The 22,793-nt window shown below is 28.7% G+C and overlaps 1 protein-coding gene across 1 annotated transcript in view; it reads left to right on the top strand.

Annotated features, from left to right (window-relative positions):
- The window catches only part of LOC129961684 (heme-binding protein 2-like), a 36,355-nt gene extending 13,808 nt beyond the window's left edge, over positions 1-22,547 (top strand). The window contains exons 3-6 of the mRNA XM_056075218.1: positions 2,020-2,094; positions 5,625-5,754; positions 9,888-10,068; positions 21,979-22,547. Coding sequence (XP_055931193.1) covers positions 2,020-2,094; positions 5,625-5,754; positions 9,888-10,068; positions 21,979-22,225 — 633 coding nt within the window. The 3' untranslated portion in view covers positions 22,226-22,547. The remainder of the gene's footprint in view (positions 1-2,019; positions 2,095-5,624; positions 5,755-9,887; positions 10,069-21,978) is intronic.
- The last annotated feature ends 246 nt before the right edge of the window (positions 22,548-22,793 follow it).

Here is a 22,793-nt window from a genome sequence, read left to right as displayed (position 1 = left end):
AAACATGAATTATCCCCGAAAGATATTGTATCCATAACGACTAATGGAGCAACAATTATGAAAAAAGTTGGAAAGTTGATTGGTGCATATCAGCAGTTGTGCTATGCACATGGAATTTAATTAGGAGTAATAGATGTATTATACCAAAAAAATAAAGAACAGAAGAATCCAAATACTGGATATATAGAAGCTTCGGATTCCAACTTTGAAGAGAGTGAGAGTGATATTGACAATGAAGATAATGACAATGTAATTGTTGAAGAAGATGTTGCTAATGAGGATGAAATATTAACCCATCAAGAATTACTTCCTATAATTTATAAAGTTCAAAAAATTGTTAAGATATTTAAACGTTTCCCTATAAAAAATGATATATTACTAAAATATATACTAACTGAAAATAAAACAGAATGTATGTTAATATTAGATTATAAAACACGTTGGAACAATTTACTCCTAACTATAGACGATTTTTGAAACTGATAAATCCAATCCAAAAAGCAATAATAGACTTAAACCTGTAAATTAATTTTTCGGATAGTGAATTCGACTTAATATCCAGAACTATATCAGCTCTACTTCCAATAAAACTGACAATTGAGGCATTATGTCAAAGAGATTCTAATTTCTTAACAGCTAATGCAACAATAAATTTCATGTTGCAGTCTATGAAAGAACAGCACACGTCACTATCTGAAGAATTATATATTACATTGAAAAATTGCACAGAAGAAAGGCATACCGAAATAGAAAATGTTTTATGGTATTTACATAATTATAATGATTTTAAAAATGAAAATGAAAAAGAAAAGAAAATAACCAATTCAAATCTGATTCAGTTTAGAGTAAATTTTCTTAATTTTTTTTTACCCACAAACCTATCCACATTCAGAAGAATTCTTTTCAGTTATCGAAGATTATGATGTCACTAATGTCGATAGTGAAAAGGAATTATCTTGAACAAAAATTAGAATTAGAGAGAAATAAAAAAAAATAATCAATGAACCAAAATACAATACAGAAATCAGCTATATCCAAAACCATCCGACGAGGAATCGATTTATTTGAAGATGAGGGATTTAGAAGTAAATACTTGAAAAAAGTATATCACGCATTGCTAACAGTACCACCAACTAGAGTAGATGCCGAAAGAGCGTTTTCGACAGCTGGTAATTTTTACACAAAATTACTTTTCAGGTTTAATGACAGTTGAATTGATGCGTTATGTTTTTTAAGATCACATTTCAAAAATTTGTAATAGTACCACAGACTAAATAGTGATATTTACACTTTTTTTTGTGATTTAAATAAATAAGATGTCCCTTTACTTCTTTTTTGGGATTCTTTATATACTGTTATAATTTATAAGTTACAATTTTTTTGTGATATTTACACTCTTTAATAAATCTGGCAAAAAAAAAACACCTGTGTTTTCTTTCTTTTTATAAAATTTCCAATACCGGTATTAAAACCGGTATCCCGGTATTAAGATTTAAAAAATACCGAATACCGGTATTGAAATGTTGGTCCGGTATTGCAATCCCTACATGGAATGCATCGATTGCATCTTTTAAAAAGTATTTCCCTATACTTTGCAAAATTAATTTGTTTTCTATTTTTTAGTTAATTACTTAGTTTTAAGTATTAGTTATTTTCTATTTTCTACTTTGTTTTGTTTTCTATTTTTTAGTTAATTACTTAGTTTTAAGTATTAGTTATTTTCTATTTTCTACTTTGTTTTGTTTTCTATTTTTTAGTTAATTACTTAGTTTTAAGTATTAGTTATTTTCTATTTTCTACTTTGTTTTGCTTTCTATTTTTTAGTTAATTACTTAGTTTTAAGTATTAGTTATTTTCTATTTTCGACTTTGTTTTGTTTTCTATTTTTTAGTTAATTACTTAGTTTTAAGTATTAGGTATTTTCTATTTTCTACTTTGTTTTGTTTTCTATTTTCTGCTTTTCTACTTTTTTTTCTAAAATTGATTTGTTTTCTATCATTTATAATATTTATTTTGCAGATTGTAGGCTGCTATTGCGGATGCATTAGAAGAGGGGTTGAATGTATAGAATATCAAGTTGTAAGCAGGCATTTGGTAGGTATACTTACAATATTATGACCAATTATTGAATTTTTTTTATTTAACTTGTCTTTGAAAAAAGATAATTTCTTTAAAACTGCATTTGAAAAGGAAAATTCATTAACATTTATCTGTACTTGAGATGCATTTGATTTTAGATTTCCGTAGCAAATTTTTATTTATTAAAATGCATATAATGTTTCACTCAAGTTTTATCGCAAGCATTTTTAATGTCTGGCATATTATCATATCAACTTTTCTACATTTTAATATTTATGAAATACTGCATTATTTTCAAATTCCGCCTTTAAAAACACTCAAATTCGAAGATTGAAAATTTCATCAAAAGAAATCATGTTGCATAGAAATTAGAATAAATTATGCACTTTGGTTTTTATTATTCTTTCGAATTATAAAAACCAAATATTCTTTTTTCTGCACTCTTTTTTTTGAGATCTGTTTATATTTAAATATGGAGAAATTTTGATTCATTCTTATAAATATTTATTAGTTTAAAACGAAATTTCTGAATTTGGGCCAGAAATATTATTTCATGACTATGAATAAAATATAGATCACAGCATATTTTGAAATCCAAAAGCTAATTCCAATTTTAAATTTATTTTTAGAAAAACTTGCAAAATATGATATCAATGATGAATTTCTTTTATCTGCTCTAAATTTACATATGTTTATAAAAAGACATAAAATTTCTTTAATAAATTTTTATTTTATCTTAAAAGAATCTGAAAATGTTTTTCAGTTAATTGTATTGGAAATAATCTTTTTGGGAAAAATTTTCTTTGAGGTAAAGAAATAAATTAAAGCCCAAAGTATACAACGCAGAAATCCTAGACTTCCTCACAGGAGCTTCTTGAGTGATTATAAAATTTTCGTAAGTGCTACAGTTTAGGAAACTTTAACTCCATTTCCTATCTGCGCAAAGTTGAATTGGTATTAAAAATTAAATTCGAAATATCCCTCAAAAATCAAAGTGGAAATATAAATGAAGGTAGCCATATTTAATTTAATACGACGATTTGAGAAAATATAAAATAATCAACTGGCTTATCCAGCTCATAGCTTATTTTATTAATTAAATACTATTTCCTGAAATCTAAAATATGTTTCATTTATTCTTACTTAACTTATTCAAAATTTGTCGATAATTTCGCAAAAAAAAAAAAAAAAAACCCTTGAAGTTTTACTTAGGGCTCCATGGTTAAATATGTATTCAAAAAAAGGAGCAACGAATCAAAGAAGGTTGGACACCACTACCCTAAGACTAATTATATCAACTTGCAATCTCTGGAGATAGTGATCCTTTGAATTTCCTGGTTAAAACACAAATTTATATTTGAGTGAAAGAATGCCGAATTAAATTTATTAGATACTATGATACTATTTGATATACTTAGCTTACCCTGAGATGCAATTTTCATATTTTCCCTACTAAAAAATTAACCTTTTATATATTACAAAAACTTCATTAAACATTTACTAGACCAGTTTTTGAGAGCCAGATATGAAGTACTTATAAATGACAAATATTTATATCAAAGGTTAAAATAAAAAAATATCGTATCAGTCGTTATAAAGTATTTTATTTAAATGCCGCACGAGAAGATGAAAATTTATTTAATGTTAATACTCGACGGAATTCCGATGATATCGTAAACAAACAATTTTTTTAAATAATTAATATTTAATGAAACAAAATTATTTTAGAATGTTTCTATCATCTGTAACTTTATTTTTAATTGAAATTAGTAAGCCTTAGGCGCCAAAAGCGCTTTAAATTTTGTTGTGCTTCTTTTCAAATAATTTTAAAAATACGCTGAAAATTAACTTTTTCATTAGTTAATGATTTTTTAAGAATGATACAAAGGTTATGATTGGCATTCTTAAACATGCGTTTATATCTTGGAATATGAAGGACAGCCATTAAAAATGAGTAATCAAGTTTGAAATCAAATTTTAAGTCAATAGGAAATTTTAAAACAGTTTTCAATTAAAAAAAACGTTTTTTTAAAAGTCAAACAAGTCTTGTCTCGCTTTTTATATAAACTATACTTTGAAAGTCAAGAAAAATACTAACTAAAATAAAAGAAAAGGCTCTAATCGTTCATTTGGAATAAATTATTTGTTAAAAATATGATATTCAAAAGTTGTTTTTCATTAAATTTCAACACCGATTTTTTAAATTTCTTTCTGTTAAAAATACTTTATATAGGAATTTCATTATTTATTAGATTTTAAGAATTAACAAATGCCAATTAGATGACAACTCCTTATTAAGAAGAGCAATTTTAAGAAGTGTTCTTATCAGAGTCATGGTGTTCAAGAAATTTTATTGTATTTTGATATTTATATATGGATAACAGCTTTCATTTATTCTATAATTTCTACTGTTTATCTTACTTCAACGTTCTTTGTTTATAATTACTCTGAATGAATGGAGTCGCGCGTGGTGGGACATATATCATAAATTATTAACTTTAATATGTGTACACAGGGGTACGAAGTTTTACTTTATTTTTGCAGTAAACTTTTCTAATTACAATAACTGTTGATTAAAATGATAAACGACGCAAGTTTCAAAAGATTTTAATTCTATTTTTCGCCTTAGAGTGACAAATGAATCAAGCATTTACAAATAAACATAGAAAGTATTACTAGTCCCCGTTAAGTTATTCAAATATCAGCTAGGGAAAACACAGTTGCAATGTTCCATTTTCGCTTTCGAAAATAATAATAACAAAAAAGTAATTCAATTGACAACAAATAATCAAGTTTTTCTGTAAAATAGAAATAATTTCGTAAGGTCATAAGGTGATGAATATGTATTCTACAATTATTTTTCAAATAAAATGATTATTTTTCTAACTTTACTGTTTGAAAAAAGTTCCTTATTTTGCAACATGTTAATTTGGACTTGATCCCTTGAACTAAAGCGAGAAAAAAAAATCCTAAGAAAATCTTGCTTTTTGTAAAAGTTTGTACTATTGAAACATCAGTTGGCACGATAATACAGTTAATTTGTTACAAATTACAAAATAAAAATGCCAACATAATGTCATTTTTTTTAAATGTTTGATATAACATGCTTTTGGCTACATATTTTAAATTAAAATATCCAAAATATATGGGATGACATAAATACAATAATGAAAATATAGTTTTAAAGCAGCGTCAATGATTTTGTAAAGTTTAAAATAAAAGAAACAACTTATTTGATGATGAACTATTTTCTTTATTAAAATATTTATAAATCAAGAAGATTTATCTTTGTATTATTAACGAAAAGCAGTATTTCATGAAAAGAACTTTATATGAGGAACAGTAGGAATGCATTTTAATAAATAATTAAATTAATATTTGAGAAATTTTTAACCTATTCTTATAGAAATATATGTCTATAGATGCGATAGCAATTTCTAATCCATAATGTACCTAAAGATTTGAATACATTACCTTAAGATCTGAATACTCAGTTTTGTATAATTTGAAATATGCGTATCGATTCACTGGAATTCATTTTTCAGGGATATGAAGAAAGACAATATCCGGCCACTGCATGGGTGAGTACGTCAACTGAAGGCCCTTCCCTGTCTGAAGCCAATAGAGAAATGTATAAGAAGCTCTTTGGTTACATACAAGGACATAATGTGAAAGGTAACGAAATTGACTTAATATTTTCTTGCTTGATCAAGCATGGTTAAATAACATATCCGTCAACAGAATAATAGCATGATATAAATGAATAGACAGTAAGTTTTCTAGTTAAACATACTTACCTGTTTGACTTTTGTTATACTTCAAAAAGTTGGAAGACAAGAAGTGTACTGTTCAAGTCGAATTCTCGAATGGATAATGTAAATCCGATTATACTATGGTGAGTTGGAATGAGTGAGGATTGAACCCGGGACCTTGTGGTTCGCAGCCGAGTAACATGACCACAATACAAAAGCAATTGCTCGTGTAGCGTAGCTGTTAACTGGCTTATACGCTTTCACCACAGACTCTCCCTTCAGTGAGTCGGAGGTGAGACGAACGATATGGCTGTTGAATGGTGATATATTAGCCATTGAATCTAATGCCCATTTGAGAAGCGCCAAGCGTTACGGAGAGCGTGTGTAGGTGAGTGGTTGCTGTTGCTGCGTCAAGTGAGTCTGACGACTTTTGTGTTGCTGCGTCAAGTGAATCTGACGACTTTGATTTGCTGTGGGTAGATGGCGCCACAACAGCTGTACGAAGGTTGAAGGTTCATCGTCCAAGGTCACCAATGTGGTGGTTTCCGGATAGAACCTGAGACCTTGTGGTTCGCAGCCGAGTAACATGACTACACTACAAAAGCAATTGCTCGTGTAGCGTAGCTGTTAACTGACTTATAAGCTTTCACCATATCAAACGAAGGCGTACTACCAGCGGTCAACATCAATGCATACCGAAGTTTAAACTTTGATACAATGGACAAAATTTGTTAATAATGTAAAGATTTTGCAATTGTAAACCGAACAGAGCCGGAGCATCTAGTTGTTCAGCTAGAATCGAGCGATCATACAAAAAAAATTCTCAATCCGACGAGATGACTTTTTCTAGGGTCATGGGTGGTATACTTCGCATCAAATTCATCAATATTTGTATGCAGTTCTGTAGGTTGGTGTAAACTCTGACAAATTTTTGATTCAGACAGAAAATTAGATGCTTCAGTTCCTTATCTCGCTCAAAATGGTGAGCCTTGATTTGTTATTTAATTATTAATTAACCAAATTAATTAATTAAATTTATCTCATAAGCTGAAATGAATAACTTTTCTTAAGCTAATCTAAGTCCTAAAAGTATTTTAATATATCATGACTAGAAAAAAAATGGTCTTTTAAAGGTTTAACGGCATCGAGTCTTCAAGATTTGTTGTAACACATCCGTCATCAAAACAGTAGTACGGTTTCAGTATCATTTACAACTAAATGGTATTACTTCTGTTTAAGTCCAAAGGGGTATTATGTTTAAGGGCAAATCTACAGACGGTGTGGTCACTTTATTTCAATCCCAATGATTTCGGCATCATTCATTTCATTTTCGGCAATTGATTTTTGCAAGGCAATATATCAAAGGTAATCGGCAACAAATGAAAAGTTCCAGAAGATATTTTGCATAAAATTCAAAAGATTATCACTATGATCAATGTTTTTTAATGATAAATTTTCGATGCTGTAAGAATTCACCCATTCTTTAAGAAACAATACGTGTAGTATTTTTGGAAGTAACCATGAAATTAAACTTTAAAGTAAAGCTAAAATATGCCCCGATTCACTTCAGTGGGTATACATTTTATTGGAACTTGGTATACTGAAAATTAATTTCTCTTTCATAATTAAAAATATTCATTCATTAAAATATTTGCAATCGTGTTTCTTTTAAACACTTTATTTTCTCAGATCTTTTTAATATTCCAAATCCTTAAGTGTTTCCAGTCAAAATTATTTATTATTAAAAAAATTACTATCAAAAAACTTCACTTCAATTCACAATAATTCATGTAGAAATATGTATTTCATAAGATCTATTCATTACTACCATTCAAATAAATTATATATAATTAGTCATTTATTAATTATTTATATTCAAATACTGATCTAGTATCTAAATACAAGGGCTGATATCTGTTGATTATTAAAAACAGAATACTATGATGATCTCAAATGGTATCACTGGGTTGGAAAAAGCATTGATTGTGTGTTGCTTTTTTTTTCTTGAAAAAAAAAACAACCCTCATTGTTTCTAGAAAAATAAACATTCCTACTGATTGAGAAAAAAAATTAATTAATTTTAATATCTCCTCTACCAATGGATTGCTTTCAGTATTTATTCTCATGATAAAATATTTATATTTTATCACGAGTACTCTTTTTTTAAAAAATCAAATAAGTTGTTGAAATAGTAAGGATTCCAAAACGAAATTAGGAATTCAAAACATAGAAAGAAAAAAAAATGGCTGTGGAAAGATCAAACAATTTCGAATTTTTACGTCTACAAAAGAACAGTTTGAACAAAGTAACAAAAGTACAGGGAAAAGTTCCAAGGAATAAAATGTTTCAGGAGAATAGTTTGAAAGAAATCTGCAGCATACCATAAATTTGGAAAAGATCACTCATGTGTACTTAATATCCTTCGAAACTGATGCTTTTTGATAAACAGGCAGTAAAGCATATTTTTTGTAGAAACTATGTATGCTCGGTCATCTAAATAAAACATGCTCGTCTTTTTAAAATTATGCATCAGTTTATAATACTTGGCCTTGTATGATGTTTTTAACTTATAATTATAAAATGCTGCTATTTTATTTTATAGGAACAAAAATATTGGTGAAAACTGTTCCTTAATTAATGTTTTATGGAAACAAATTCCACCAAAATATTATTTATTTCTTAAAAATAAAATATCATTTTACTATTTGTTTTTTTGCTAAAATTTGCTTATTTGTATGATTAAATTCTGTAATTGATAGATGTGTGTTGTCGATGACAATACATCATTTTATTTTATTATTTTCAGAATTTAACAATCATTTAATCGATTGATTAAAATTTTGATTTAGTACACACGGCGAAATCTGATATTGAAATTCAGAAAAAAAATGATTTCAAGACTACATGTTATTCACAATTTTGAATCATAAAGATTAAAAAGTCGAAAATAACGATAATAAAAAAATTATACTTTTTGGTTTACAGAAATAAAAGTTGAAAAAGTTATTTTGAACATATTTTCCAAAATTACACAATTTTCTATATCTGTCAATAGATCAATTTGACTAAACTAGATTTAAGTCGTGCTTTAATGCTATATGGATTTCTAACCAATTCTGTTAACTTTGGATGACGTAGATAATAGCCTTGCATTTTCCTCTATGCGACTTTCTGGTGTTCGAAACTGAAACTATCACAAAACTTTCACAACCCTGAGGTCGTTGAGGTGAAATTTTAAAAAAATCACGTGTAATTCTCCTTATCAATAAAAATCATGTGGCGTATTCTTATTATCATTAACTATCACCAAATTAATTATTTTTCATACTCAGATGTTTATTATTAAAAAACGTGTCTGTTTAGACAGACTGTTATACTTTTAATAATATCTCAAATCTGATTATCGCAATTAACTAAAGAAAGTTGTACTCGAAATTCTCATGCATATTTGCAGAGTGCTTAAGAAATAAAAAAAAATATTTTCAGTAAACTCTGGATGTAAATTTATAGTTTTATATATTTTTAATATACAAAACGTTTTCTAATATGGCCATTTTGTCCACGCGCACTCATATCAAAATTAATCACAAAAAATAAGCTTCATGTAATTAGTGATCCACTAACAGAAAAAAAAATGCAATTCCAAATGCAAATTAAAATATTAATACAAATCTACAATTGGTCAGTAAAGTAAGAACGCAATGAATCAGCTTAAACATAAAACAATAAAAATTGCAGAACTAAGCTTATTAAATTTTGCTCTTTCATAAAATAAATAAAAATACAAATAAAATGAGAAGTTTACGATCTCGTAACAAATTTTTATTCATGCTTAGCTTTATTTGCATAACAACAAATAAATCAATTTAAAATTAAAAAATATATCTGAGCTGCTTTATGCTAACATAAATTATGGGATTTGAGCATCCAGTTATAATGGAGATTAAAGGATTTTTAATACCCAGTCTCTTTGGGTATTATTATTACGTTGCTGGGTTTTTATATTATAGATAATAATTACTTTAAATTATTCTTAAAATTTTGCTTTCATTATAGGGATGAAGATGAATACAACGACTCCTATTCGCACCCGCATAGTACCTTGCCACGGGGCTACATGCGCTACCATTTTCATTATGTCTTTTCTCATTCCTGCTGATATGGCCGAAACTGCCCCCTATCCTCTGGACACAGCCCTCTTTATTGAAAAGGATCCCCCGATGCGTTATGCAGTCAGGTAAAGCTTATTAACATTGTTTTTTTTAACATTTATTAACATTGTTTTCTGTTGTTTTAACATTGTGTAGCAGACTACTAAATCTACTGCAGCAGGAAACTTGCACATACCAGGACAGTTCAACTCACTTATTAAAAAATGTCCGCAATCTTTATAGAACTATTTTAATGGGAATTCTATTACCTATCCATTGTATATTTCATTTACATATCAGCCGTATTATCAGCCGCAAATGTCAAATTTGAAAGAGAACGTGCTGGAATGGTCTCCCGAAACTTTCTAGCATATTTTCTAACAAAAGTACTATCCCCCCCCCCTTGTATAAAGTTGTTGCCCTTACAATTGATGTGGATAGTCGCACAGATCCAAGTTAATCGATTTAAATCATTGGGTCTTAAGTTGTCACATTTGCTTTCACGAGAAAATATAGACAGACAGACGTTTTGGATATATTTAGATCAAAATTATATACATATCTACATTTTAAACGCCAATTTTTATCCATCTAAATCTTTACACTTTGTAACTTCTAGATCTAGATCTTTATACTTATGGATTTCTTTTGAAAAAATTTCTTTCAAAATTTGACAGAAATCTTGAAATTTGGTGTAAAGCCAACATACCAAATTTCATTTCCTGACACCAAAGCGTTTTTGAGTATCATGTTCACAAGCAGACCAACAGACAGATGTAATTTTTAAAAAATTTGGTTTTCTGACTTTGGGATGACGGAAACTTGGAGATCCGTCACACTCTAGAAGAAAAAATTTTTTTAAAGAATACAATATTTTCCCCTTCAAACACAAGGAAGTAAAAATACATCCGGCCATCCATTGGTTGCCGAAAGAGGAAAATGGATTTCCTGATTAGCACTTTAGATGACATCCTTGACTTTAATTGTTTAATGCAATCTTAATCCGAAAGAAAACGTTTAAAGCGATATATTTTAAATGCTGCCAAGTTTCTAAAGTCAAGTAATTGTTTATTAACCCTCTGAGAACAAGTCACTGGAATGATAATCAGGATAAGCTAGCGCACTTTTTATACATACCTTTTTTTTCTAACCTTATGCTTGGTGGTAAGGACTCAGCTTCGGAACCTGAGGGTTTCAAGTTCGAGACCCGATTCCACCAAAGAATCGTCGTGTAAGCGGGTCTGGTAAGCGTTAAATCCGTCCTGGCCAAACGTCCTCCCTCTGGTGTGGTGTGGTGTGGAGAGGGGGATGCCAGCTCAGGTGTCGTCCTTGTCATCTGACCGTGGTTCAAAATTACGAGGTCCGTCCTGAAACGGCCCTAGTGTTGCTTTGAAACGGGACGTTAACATAACCAAACTAAACCTAACCCTATGCTTATTTAACTAAACACAATTTTATTTTTATATTATTACTGATATTATTTTTATTATATTAAATAAATGATATACATTAATAATATTTTTTATCGTTAAAACCTAATGAAACAATTAAAATTCAGAAAATAAAGCGTTATATTTCTACAGACATTGGTGAAATTCATATTTTGAATGCAATAGCTATATCCTTAAAAATCATCTATGATCTGGAGAGAAAATTGTTTCCTTCAAATATAGGAGGCAATTCGGATAATTATGACTCCAATATTTATAAGAGCATAATATATCGCGATTAGCCTTCTATATATTCTACAATAAGATCTCGTGGAAACTGCGCCAAATTGATTTACTACAGTAACTTTTACTTTATTTCCGTTTTAGCTCATATTAATATCAAATTTTGAGCTTATACATCAATTTTGCTGTCTTCTGACCTAGGTTAAGAATATAAGACCCTTGCTTTCGGAAGTTATATAATAATAACTTAATAAGCTTTAAATAGATCACTTTTTCTGAAAATAACCTGAATTGAAAAAATATTTTCGTGTACTTTTACTAAAACAATGGCTGCCCTTTAAAAACTTAATTCATTCAAAACAGTAGCATATTGCTTTAAAGGAACATGTTTTGGATGTCTCTTGATAAACAGGTTGCCATATTTCGTACGCCAAGAGCGTTTCATAGAGCATTGTTGGCGTATGGAACTCTGCGAATCTTCGCTTATCATAGAATGAAACGTTCACATAGAGTTTCATATATGAAACTATAGAATATTTCATGTACTTTCAGAATATTTCATAGCAGATGGCTTAAATTGTTTCATGATAAATGGAACAATTGGAGCAAATATATGGAATGCTAATTAGAAGTTAGAAAATATGTGCTCTTTCCACTTTTGCCTCTTATATTTGGCTTAACAAGACCAACCCAGCAATCTATGACCATAGGATTGAATATAAATGAATGATTTTTACATTTAGAATGTTCATTTTGTTAATAAATTCGTCATTTCAGTTTTTTATAAACATTATTTTTTGCAAGTTACTTATTCGTTATAGCAAAATTTCTAACATTTAAACATCTCGATGTATTATTCGTATAGAGTAACAAAAAAAAAATACTGAAGCAAATATTTCTTTTATCATCTCATTCGAAATAAATCCCTGAAATTTCCACTCAAATGAAATGTAACTCTTATCAAAGCCAAGACTCTTCACTAACTATTGTGCAAATTCTTTATTTGACAATTAACATATTTTCCTCAAAATTTAAAAAAATACAATTTAAAGTTTTTATTCAAATTTCTTTTTTTTTCGCCAATTAGTTCATTAAAAGATAGTCAAATGGCATTCAACGTATTCCTTTTTCGTATTTTGGCTTTTAAATATTTCCTAAATTCTCTACAGTATTTTAATGCATAATTTATAGTTTTACTAGTTAATTTTTATAGTTTATTGCTTGTAAACTAAGTTAACTAGTTAGAACTAGTAATTTACCAGTTTTTATTTTACAGAAAATAACTAGCGATTTAAAATAAACTAAAATTAATTTTTAGAGAAAAAACATTGTTTTAAGAAATATTATTACAATATAATATCTAGTAAATATTGGCAAACGCTGGATAAAAGGAATTTTTAATGAAAATAACTTATAAATTTCTAATAATATAATGAAAACTGATTGAAATACTAGATATATGTGAATGGAATTTTTTGAATAAGTTTTGTCTGAGTTCTCAAAATGAATATTTGAATTAATATTTTATAAGAATTTTAAAAATTCCCTTTAAATATTTATAAAGATTAGATTCAAACTTTGCAAATAAGTGACACTACATTATATATATTGATAGAAATAAAATATATTTTCGAAAAGTTATCTTTTTTCCTTATCATATTTCCAGTTCTTATTTCAAAACGGAATAATGTTTGAGATGCCGTTTTAGATATTTACTTTAAGCTCTCACGAATTTTATTTATTGTAAAAGTCTCGAATTACTCTTTAAAATGCACTCTGATGTAATATTAAATTTTTGTTAAACAAAAGTTGTAAATGGTAGTAATTAAAAAAGATGCACCTCTGTAATTTCATGCGAATTTATACTTTTCAAAGCTAAGAAATAAGTGAAGCAGACTTCAAAGAAATTTATTATGGAAGGTAAATATATTTGTTGCGAAAAACATGAAAATATTTCCTTGCATAATTGTTGCTAATAGGATTACAAGAGAAGAAACGTTTTTCAGCAATTGAAGCACCGCACATTCATTTTATGAAATATTTGCCATTCTTTTGTGTTAGAATGTTTTGATCTTTTTTTTATTCAACATCCAGTTTATTATTTTTATTTTGGATTTTATTCCGCATATTATTTTTGTTTACATTTTCAGATGCTTTGCATTTAGTTGGGAGAATGAAAACATTCACAAAAAATGTTTTAGTTTTTTTTCGTAAATGTTCTCAGTAATGATTGCAAATGATTTTAAAAATGAGTTGAAATACTTATTTTCCATTCTTTTTTGTTTAAAATTAAAGATGAGGATTAAAACCACAAGAATTCTTTCGGATAAGAGAGCCACAGAAATTAATTTAGATGTTTAGTTAGATTAAGGGTCCTTTTAAAAAAAATATAATGACTGTTTTACTACTTCCTTATTTTCAGTCGTGTAAATAACAGGAGTAACACCTGAACCGGTTCATTGTTCTTCAGACTTTTACGTCACATGAAATGTGAATGTTTAATGTACGACGATGAATCAAATCTTCACCAGGCCTCCATTTAAAGAAAAATCTTTTATTAGAGTTGGATTTTCTAATAGAATAATTTCAATCATCCTACCCAAAACCAAAACATGATATTAACAATGATATATAACTATAGCATAATAAACTTCTGTAAAAAAACATACAAATAAATAAAATAAAAGATTCGATTTTCTGATCCTTCCCCAAATAAAAAAAATTGATTACGTTTTATTCTTGATTTGTATATTTGTCTAAATTGAAAAAAATTAATTAAAGCACACAAAAAAAATGTATTTAATGTCGTCTTAAGCTATTATATGCAGGGCCCATTCTAGGGACAGCAAAACCAAACATTTGTCCTAATCGTCACCCTTAGAGCCACCCTTTGTCTGGGGTGGCAGTATTTTGGCTGAGAGCATTAGGAAAATATTGATATATTAGATACCGGGATTAATAGAAATTTATAATTATCGATTTCCCATTTGTCAAATATTTATGCTTCGTATTTACACTATTTTGGTTTAAAAGCTAAAAGTATTCACAATCCTCAATTCTAAAGAAAACAATTATAAAACAACTGTATGTTTATTTAAATAATCAAAACTGTTTTACCTACCTATTATACTGGGTTTTCCCCCCAAGATGAAATAACCGTTTATTTCCCTAGAATAGCGTTTCCCTGTAATTACACGTATACGTCCTATTGCAAAATTTCATCAAATAAGACACTCAAATGTGCAAAATGCTTTAACTTCCTCATATAAGGATAATTAAAGGTTAGAAAAATTAAATTTTTATACTTTCTCTCATAAAGAAAAAAAATTCAATGAATTAAATATTTTTCTTACATTCATTTATAAGGAATTTCATGCTTCTATTTGGAAATTATTTTGGAATATTAAAGGGCGAATTTATTGATCAAAACCAGTTTTTCATACCTCTTACTAGTGTTCGGGTGTGATTTTTGTTGTAATTTTAAAGATTATATACATATCACAAATGATTATTAAAAAGACAGAATCGGGAAATAACGAATTAATTAAATTTCATTAAATTCTGTAAAATATTCATTCTCAACACCTATACAAATTTGCATTCTTTTAACAAGATTGTGATTTGATACAAGATTTGTGCTTATATGATCAAGTGTATCACTTGTGAATGAAAGCCAGAATTTTCGAGTTCGTTGGCAAAAATTGTACATAATGTGTACTGCAAAGCTAACTCATCCCTTAGTTGAAACATAGCGCCAATCAAAACTAATTAAATATATAGGCCCCCATATATCGGTATACTGTTGTATATGTCTGAATCAAATTTTGAACTCGATCCGTCTGTGTCTGTCACTTTGTACATTCGTTAAGCGTAAGCAACTTAGGTAAATCAAGCCTGATGTGTGATTGTAGTTATGGTTAGTCGGTAAAAAAAAAAAAAAAAAAAAAAAAAGGCGTCTAAAATGCAAACTTGAAAGCCTTTAGACGTTATGTTCGTTCCGTGTTTAGACTTACATATGATTTAACGTGCACCAGAATCTTTACGAGACACATCTTAAGTGGATACGGATTTTGAACCTAAAGCGGAGACAAAGCCTGGGCCGTATCACCAAGGCAACCTGGATACAGTAAATATTCTATGCTATATTTATTATATACATCACTCATGTGCTAAATCTGAAAATACATGCTCATCGTATTATATTCAATGCATACGCTTATGTGTTGGATTCTAAAAATAAAATTCTGAGCACTTCCACGGCCTTGCTAAATCTTCACAAATTTTATGAAGGGAAGGGAATGATGCCTTTATCAGAGAACATGCAAGAAAGTTTCAATCCGAGACTATTGTGGTGAAAAGCTTATAAGCCAGATAACAGCTACGAAACACGAGTAATTACTTTTGTCTTGTGGTCTTGTTACTCGGCTGCGAACCAAAAGGTCCCAGGTTCTATTCTCGCTCATAACAATCTGCTACATTATCCTGCTGGTTTAATTAATGATTTTGGAAATTAGGTAATTGTTGACAACAAAAGAAAGAGAACAAGGCTAAGGGCAGATAGAAAAGTATTCAAACAATATTCACCAAATAATACGATAAAATTTTCTTATATTTAATATTAATGTTTTATTATATGCATATTATTTACTAAAGAAAAGCTGCACTTACGCTCTCATATGATACGGCTGCGGTATAGATTAATTCAGTTACTTCCTATTTGGAAACAACATAAGGACTATTTTGCGACCAGTTTTGTAATTTTGAGACCCGGTCTCTTTCTTCAAACTTCCGCACCACATCAACCTAAGGACTCTTGAGATTTTGAAACCACAAATTGCTGATACCTGACCTAAAGGGAAGAGGTCCAAATACACAATCTCATTCTATTCCAAAATATAAACCACTTCACTTAAGCAAGTGAATGGACTGCCTCTCAAAACTCACCGAAATGTGCCACTTCTATTTTATACTGATATATATATATATATACTTTTGTGACGTGATAAATAAAATACAGAGTTTCTATGAAATGCAAAAGTCGGAAATTAGAAATTAACCAAGTTATAGATCCGTTTTCGAAATGAAAGGCTTAGTAATATTTAGCTTATGTTTATTGCTTTGTTTAGACTTTTTATTTTAACGTCCCATTTACAAATAATAAGAGAGCTAATTTGGTATAGATCTTATAAGTTTGAGTATTGGTCAGATATCGAGGATGCCTGAATAGCACTCATCTTTCAAAATTTCCACACCACGTTAACGGAAAGACGTTTAGACTACGGCTTAAGTTTTAACGTGCGTGATTAGAGACATGTAGTTAACATTAGAGACATTAGAAGACAGGTTACTTGATAGAATTGGACTCCGAAATTGTAACCAAGCCGAGATTTTCCTACTAGGCCATAGCCAGCACTAGAGATTTTTTTGCATTAATTTTGAATTATTTAATTTATACATATTTTAAAACAAAATCTCATTAATCAACGTATTCTTTTAAAATATCATTATTTGATCAGTTTTTCACTTTAAATTAAAATAGATGAATGTTATCAGCGTCATCTGCATAAATACACCTGCCACTGAGTAACTGATTAATTCCTTGCTCGATAAATTAATCAAGTAAAGAACTGCTTATGAAAAACTGATGATACCCTCTCGTGTAACAATGCATACGAAGTAATGGAATAAAATCACTTCCGACCACAAGATAAAAGCAATTATTCATTCATTCATTCAGTTATTAATACGAAGCACTCTCAGATGACGATAAAAATTACGAGCAAATGATTATTAAATAAAAAAAAATAGTAAAACATGAAAATTTCCATCCGTGGTAATCAAAAGACTTGATTTATTATGTTAATACTTCGAACAGTTAATCTAAATGATGAATGGCATTGGAAAAGTCGGTGCATGTTATTTTTTTGTGTGGTTTTATGAGCAAATGCTTTTTTTATGTTAGGCAATGTTTGGATAGATTTTGATTTTGTCCTTTAAATAGAATTTCCATTAGTAGAGTTCACAAGAGATAATTGTCCGTTAGTCAAAGTTATCATGCGATGAATGATGATACAGTGGATATCATCTTTTAATTTATATTTTATCAACATTCATTAATTTTCTTGTTTTCGAATTTCGATTTCTAATTTGTTAGCAGCAATAAAACGATTTAAATCCAAGTGAGCCGTTCGTTTAATATTTAATATTTTGATAATTTTGGTTTATAACAAGAATAATCGATGTTACTTTAGCTGCATTAGTGGTTCTGCTATTCAAATAAATTTATATTCAGCCATTATAAAGATTATTATATTCATGTAATATGTGAGTTCAATTTCAAATAAATGTGATAAAGAAATCTCTAAAAATAATAAAAATAAAACAATATTACTAAAAAGATAATTTTTTGATTAAATTATTTTTTAAAAATTTTATCATTAATTCGTAAATAAATAAACTAGAAAATTGAATTTCGAAATTCAATTTTCCACAATTTACTACAAGGTGGCGCCACTGGTTTATTATGGAAATTTAATAAAATTAATCGAATAAGAGATAATTAAATTCTAAAAATATTAAAATACTGTATTTCCATCGATTATTCAGAAGTGTATAAAATCTCAAAAATCTAGCACATTGACAAACAACTTTCTTTCCGTAAATAGCCTGTTCTAAAACAATATTTACTGACTTAGGACTATAGATCTGCAAACCCAATTGTGAAAATTCAGGCATTTAGCCTAAAATGAGTGCATTTGTTAAAATAATTTATTTTTGCTTTATTTAAACATGTAGTAATACATTTGCTGATCATTTATTTATTACCGATTGTCACATTATTAGTAAATATGATCAAAAAAACATATCAAAGCAGGAAAATAAATGATTTTAAATATTCTTAGGTACATATTATTATTTTTTCTTTCATAAAATTACATGCTGGAATTACAAACATTTTATAATATACATCACTTGTATTATTAAATAAATATAAAATGAATAATCCATGAAAATGTATTATGCATTTTATTTATAAGCTTAATGCATAGTAAACATAATACATTTACAACATACATAAATTATTCATAGTTTTTACTATAATTTCTTTTGCTTAATTACTCAAGAAAATTAGTCAATATTCAGTGAACATGACAATACTTTCATTTTAAACCCAAACAACAGGAGATTGTATTATACTATATATCATTAGATTTTTAATAGTATAATCAGTGGATTTTATATGCTCAGTAGAGTTTTAATAAAATTCATATTAAAGGAGAGTTTAGTTATTTTGTGGGCTTATGCAGTTAATATTATGAAGTCTCCTTTCAATAAGACGGTTAATTTGATTTCGTATTTCAGGGCATTTTTAACATGTAAATGCTTTATTTTATTTTAGTTTAATATACATTTTTTTATTAACATAGTGAATATGCATTTATTTTTATTTATCTATTATGACTCCAGACTGTACAGCATCTACATTTCTACAAAATATTACTGAAGCTGATGTCTAATTTTATAAATATTCCAATAACTAAGTAATCATAATGGAACATATAGGTACCTAAATAATTATGCTTGATAAAGTGTTAATATTATCGAGAAATTTATCTTCCATAGATTATTTTTACAAATAACTTTTTATATGATAAATAAGAAAATATTTTTTTTAAAAAATCGGCATACTTACGGTCTCTTCTCAGATTAATGGCTCATGGTAGCTATCTAACTGCCTATTTGGATATCTGCCACTGGTCCATATTCGAAAAATTAGATAGATCCATCAGCAAATCAACGAAAGTTTAAATACACTAGTTTTTGATTGAACGTAGAGTAGTACACAATATTCGTAATTTTCGATTTTATTTGGAAATTGTTCCTTCGTTGACATTAATATTTCTTCGATTCATTAACAGAATCTTACTTAAATAATTCACCAATGCTAAGATCAAGATTTTGTTCAGCTTTAATATTGAAAATAAAAAGAAATTAAAATGTGGCACTAAAACATTACACAATTTTTTTCGGAAAACGAACTTTGTTGATTTATTGGAAATTGATCTTACCCTAATCTACTCTTCAGTTAAAGTTTCAGTGCCATAGTGGAGGAGTATCGATTTTGGAACTGGATTCGAGAATAGATTTCATCAAATGTCATTCCCTTATTTAATTAATTCTTAACAGTTTAACCTACAGAATAGAGTGTAAAGTGTATAAAAGTAGGCGGAAAAGATTCGCAAGAACATGCATTACAACTGAAAACTCAAAAATATTAATTAACTCAAGCATAAATCCGAGGAAAATCCATTGCAGGAGCAACAAATTATAAACAGTAAAAGCGCAATGCTAGTTCAAAAATCAAAAACAAATATCAACTTTCAAAATATATGATTTGGAATACACTTTCTGAAATTTTAGAGTATTTTCTGATTTTGACTAAAGATCCATTATTTTTAATCACATTCATGGAACGGATTGTTTTTATTACAAATTAAACAGTTGATTAAAAAAAAATCTGTTTCATGTCTATATTCAAAAATGTCATGGTCGGCGTCATCATTTAATCATCTTAACTTTATGAAGCATAAATATAAAAACAATCGAAATCATCTAGAAATATCTCGTAACAAAATAAATTAAATATTTATTTATGGTCAATGTCAGAGTAAAATCTTTGATCCTCTTTTCAGTCTCGGAGTACCACAATATAAGGATCTAATTCTTTTGTTCTTTTCAACGATATTAAAAAGCACGCTAAAACCAACCTTCTCTCGAGGTGGCAAATCAATGGAGCCTTGAAAAGATAAATAAACTTTTTGAATCTAAACATCTAATTGTTGACCTACTATGCCTAAAAGAAAGTTTGACTCAATTTTTATACAATTAAAAATTGATCCCAATCGACCCACACGTAAGCATTTATTGTTGAGGAAATTGATCCCTCGATTCAAAATATGTCACTGCTCATTGTTTTGTTGTTCTGCCATTGTTAGTTCCACATTTTATTCCGTTTGTTTTGATTTTCTGTTATCTAATTAGATGACTCTTCCTATTTCGAGAAAAAGTTTTTTTACTCATTCAACGAAAAATCCACAGAATATTTGAGATGTTTGAGGATAATATAAAATTTTTGTGTCGAGTTGTAACGTCTTTTAACGATATAATTTCAACTTATAAATTTAAGAAATGATAATCAGAACGGCAAACATACGACAATTAAGGGATTAACCACATGCGATGGCTAGAAATTCGAGGTTAGCGTATCAAGTTTAGTTTAGTTATATTAACATTCCGTTTTAGAGCAACACTAGGATTATTTTGGGACAGACCTCGTAATTTTAACCGCAGTCAGATGACGAGGACGACACCTGAGTTGGTACCCCCTCTCAACACCACGCCACACTAGTGGGAGGACGTTTAACATGCCCCAGATCCGTTTACACGACGGTTCTTCAGTGGAATAGGGTCTCGAACCTGAAGCCCTTCGGTTCCGAAGCCGAGACCTTACCACCAGGCCACCGCGGTCCTTGAGCGTATCAAAATAGTCTGCTGAAATTCGTGGAGAGGTCACACAAAATATCGATACCTTATAGAAATCGTAAAAAAAGATTTATATCTTTAAATGAATTCATTTTCGTTGTAAGATTGTGCTTATGAAAACAATCACAATGGATGGGGCGTGAACTTCTTTTGTACTTCTTTGACAATTGCCTGCGTGTAGCTCGTCATTGGCGATTCTGTGACAAAGGTATTTGGAAGTGCGTTGCACGTCTTTCTATCGCAATTGGTTAGTAACCAAAGCATTAAGGCTACTTTTATCAAAAACTCTAAAAGACATCCTTCTTAAAATTTTCCAACCTCGTCATTTTACTTCCGTAAAAATGATAGTTTTTTTTTTATTTTACTATTTGATCTTATTTTTAATGTCATATTATTTTTGTGATAGTTTTTTTTGCAGACTATATATATATATGTTGACAAGTTATAATATGTGACTCAGTGTTTAAATGAGCTTTTAAAATAAATCTTTAATCCTTATCACATGCTTATTATAGTTAAATCCTAATTGAATTTTGAGATAATAAATTGCATTAAATATAAAACAATTATTCAACAGACCTTATTTTATAGCGGTTTAAAGAAAAGAATAATGGAATTTTAAAATAATTTTCAATTTATAATGTTACTTTGCAAAATGGGAAAACACTGATATACATATATATTTGACTTTCACGTTAGTATCTGTAGAAATAGCAATTTCTGTAATAATAAGAAATACTCAGATTTTTCAAATATATTCACGGGATATATTTCTTTTAGAGTCTTCGAAGGCAGAGCAACAGAAACTGATTGGCTGGAGGAATCGCACAAATTGGCCGAATTGGTGAAAAAAGACATCAGCATAGATAAAAGCTACTACTACACTGCTTGGTATGATCCTCCCTACCAACTTTTCCATAGAATCAATGAGATTTGGATGGTGAAAAAGACGGAAAAGCAACCGAGCCCAAATGCAGGAAACGAGCAGATCGTTCCGGAAACAAAAGATCACAAGTTCGAAAACTGAAAAACTGATATCGCTAATGAATACAACTACATACAAATTTTCAACATTTTTCGTTGAAAAGAAAAAAGGATGCGATGCTTCTTTTGTGTTGCATAGAAATCAGAAGGAATTTTGTATATGAATTTCTTGCAACAGAAATATTTAGTAAGATGCAACATCAAGACTTTTCATTTCTTTTAATTTATTATTCATCATTTATATAACAGAAAATAGTTCTCGCAGTTTGATCTTGATATAATCGAATCATATTCTTACTCTTCAAAACATATCAAGGTTTTTCTCTATCTTCTGAGATGTGTTATTTACTGAAAATTTTCTTAGCTTAGATGATTTTTTTGTATTCTTGAATAAAATATTATTCTCGAGACTTTTTGTATTTTTCTTACTGAGTTTCTGAAAATTCGTTTTAAGTCTGATAGTAAAATCCTTGTTCTGACTATTTGAAGTTCAGGATAGGAAATAAAAATGAATTTTTTTCATTTTTATTTGATGATAGTTTTATAAATAAAGAAACATATCTCAGTATAAGACAAAGTATCTATTAAAATATGACAACTTCATTAGCTCA

This window comes from Argiope bruennichi, chromosome 2 (assembly GCF_947563725.1).
Source record: "Argiope bruennichi chromosome 2, qqArgBrue1.1, whole genome shotgun sequence".
Taxonomy (NCBI): Eukaryota; Metazoa; Arthropoda; class Arachnida; order Araneae; family Araneidae; genus Argiope; species Argiope bruennichi.
The sequence above is the reverse complement of the archived record's forward strand: the minus strand, read 5'-3'. Positions and strand labels throughout refer to the sequence as shown.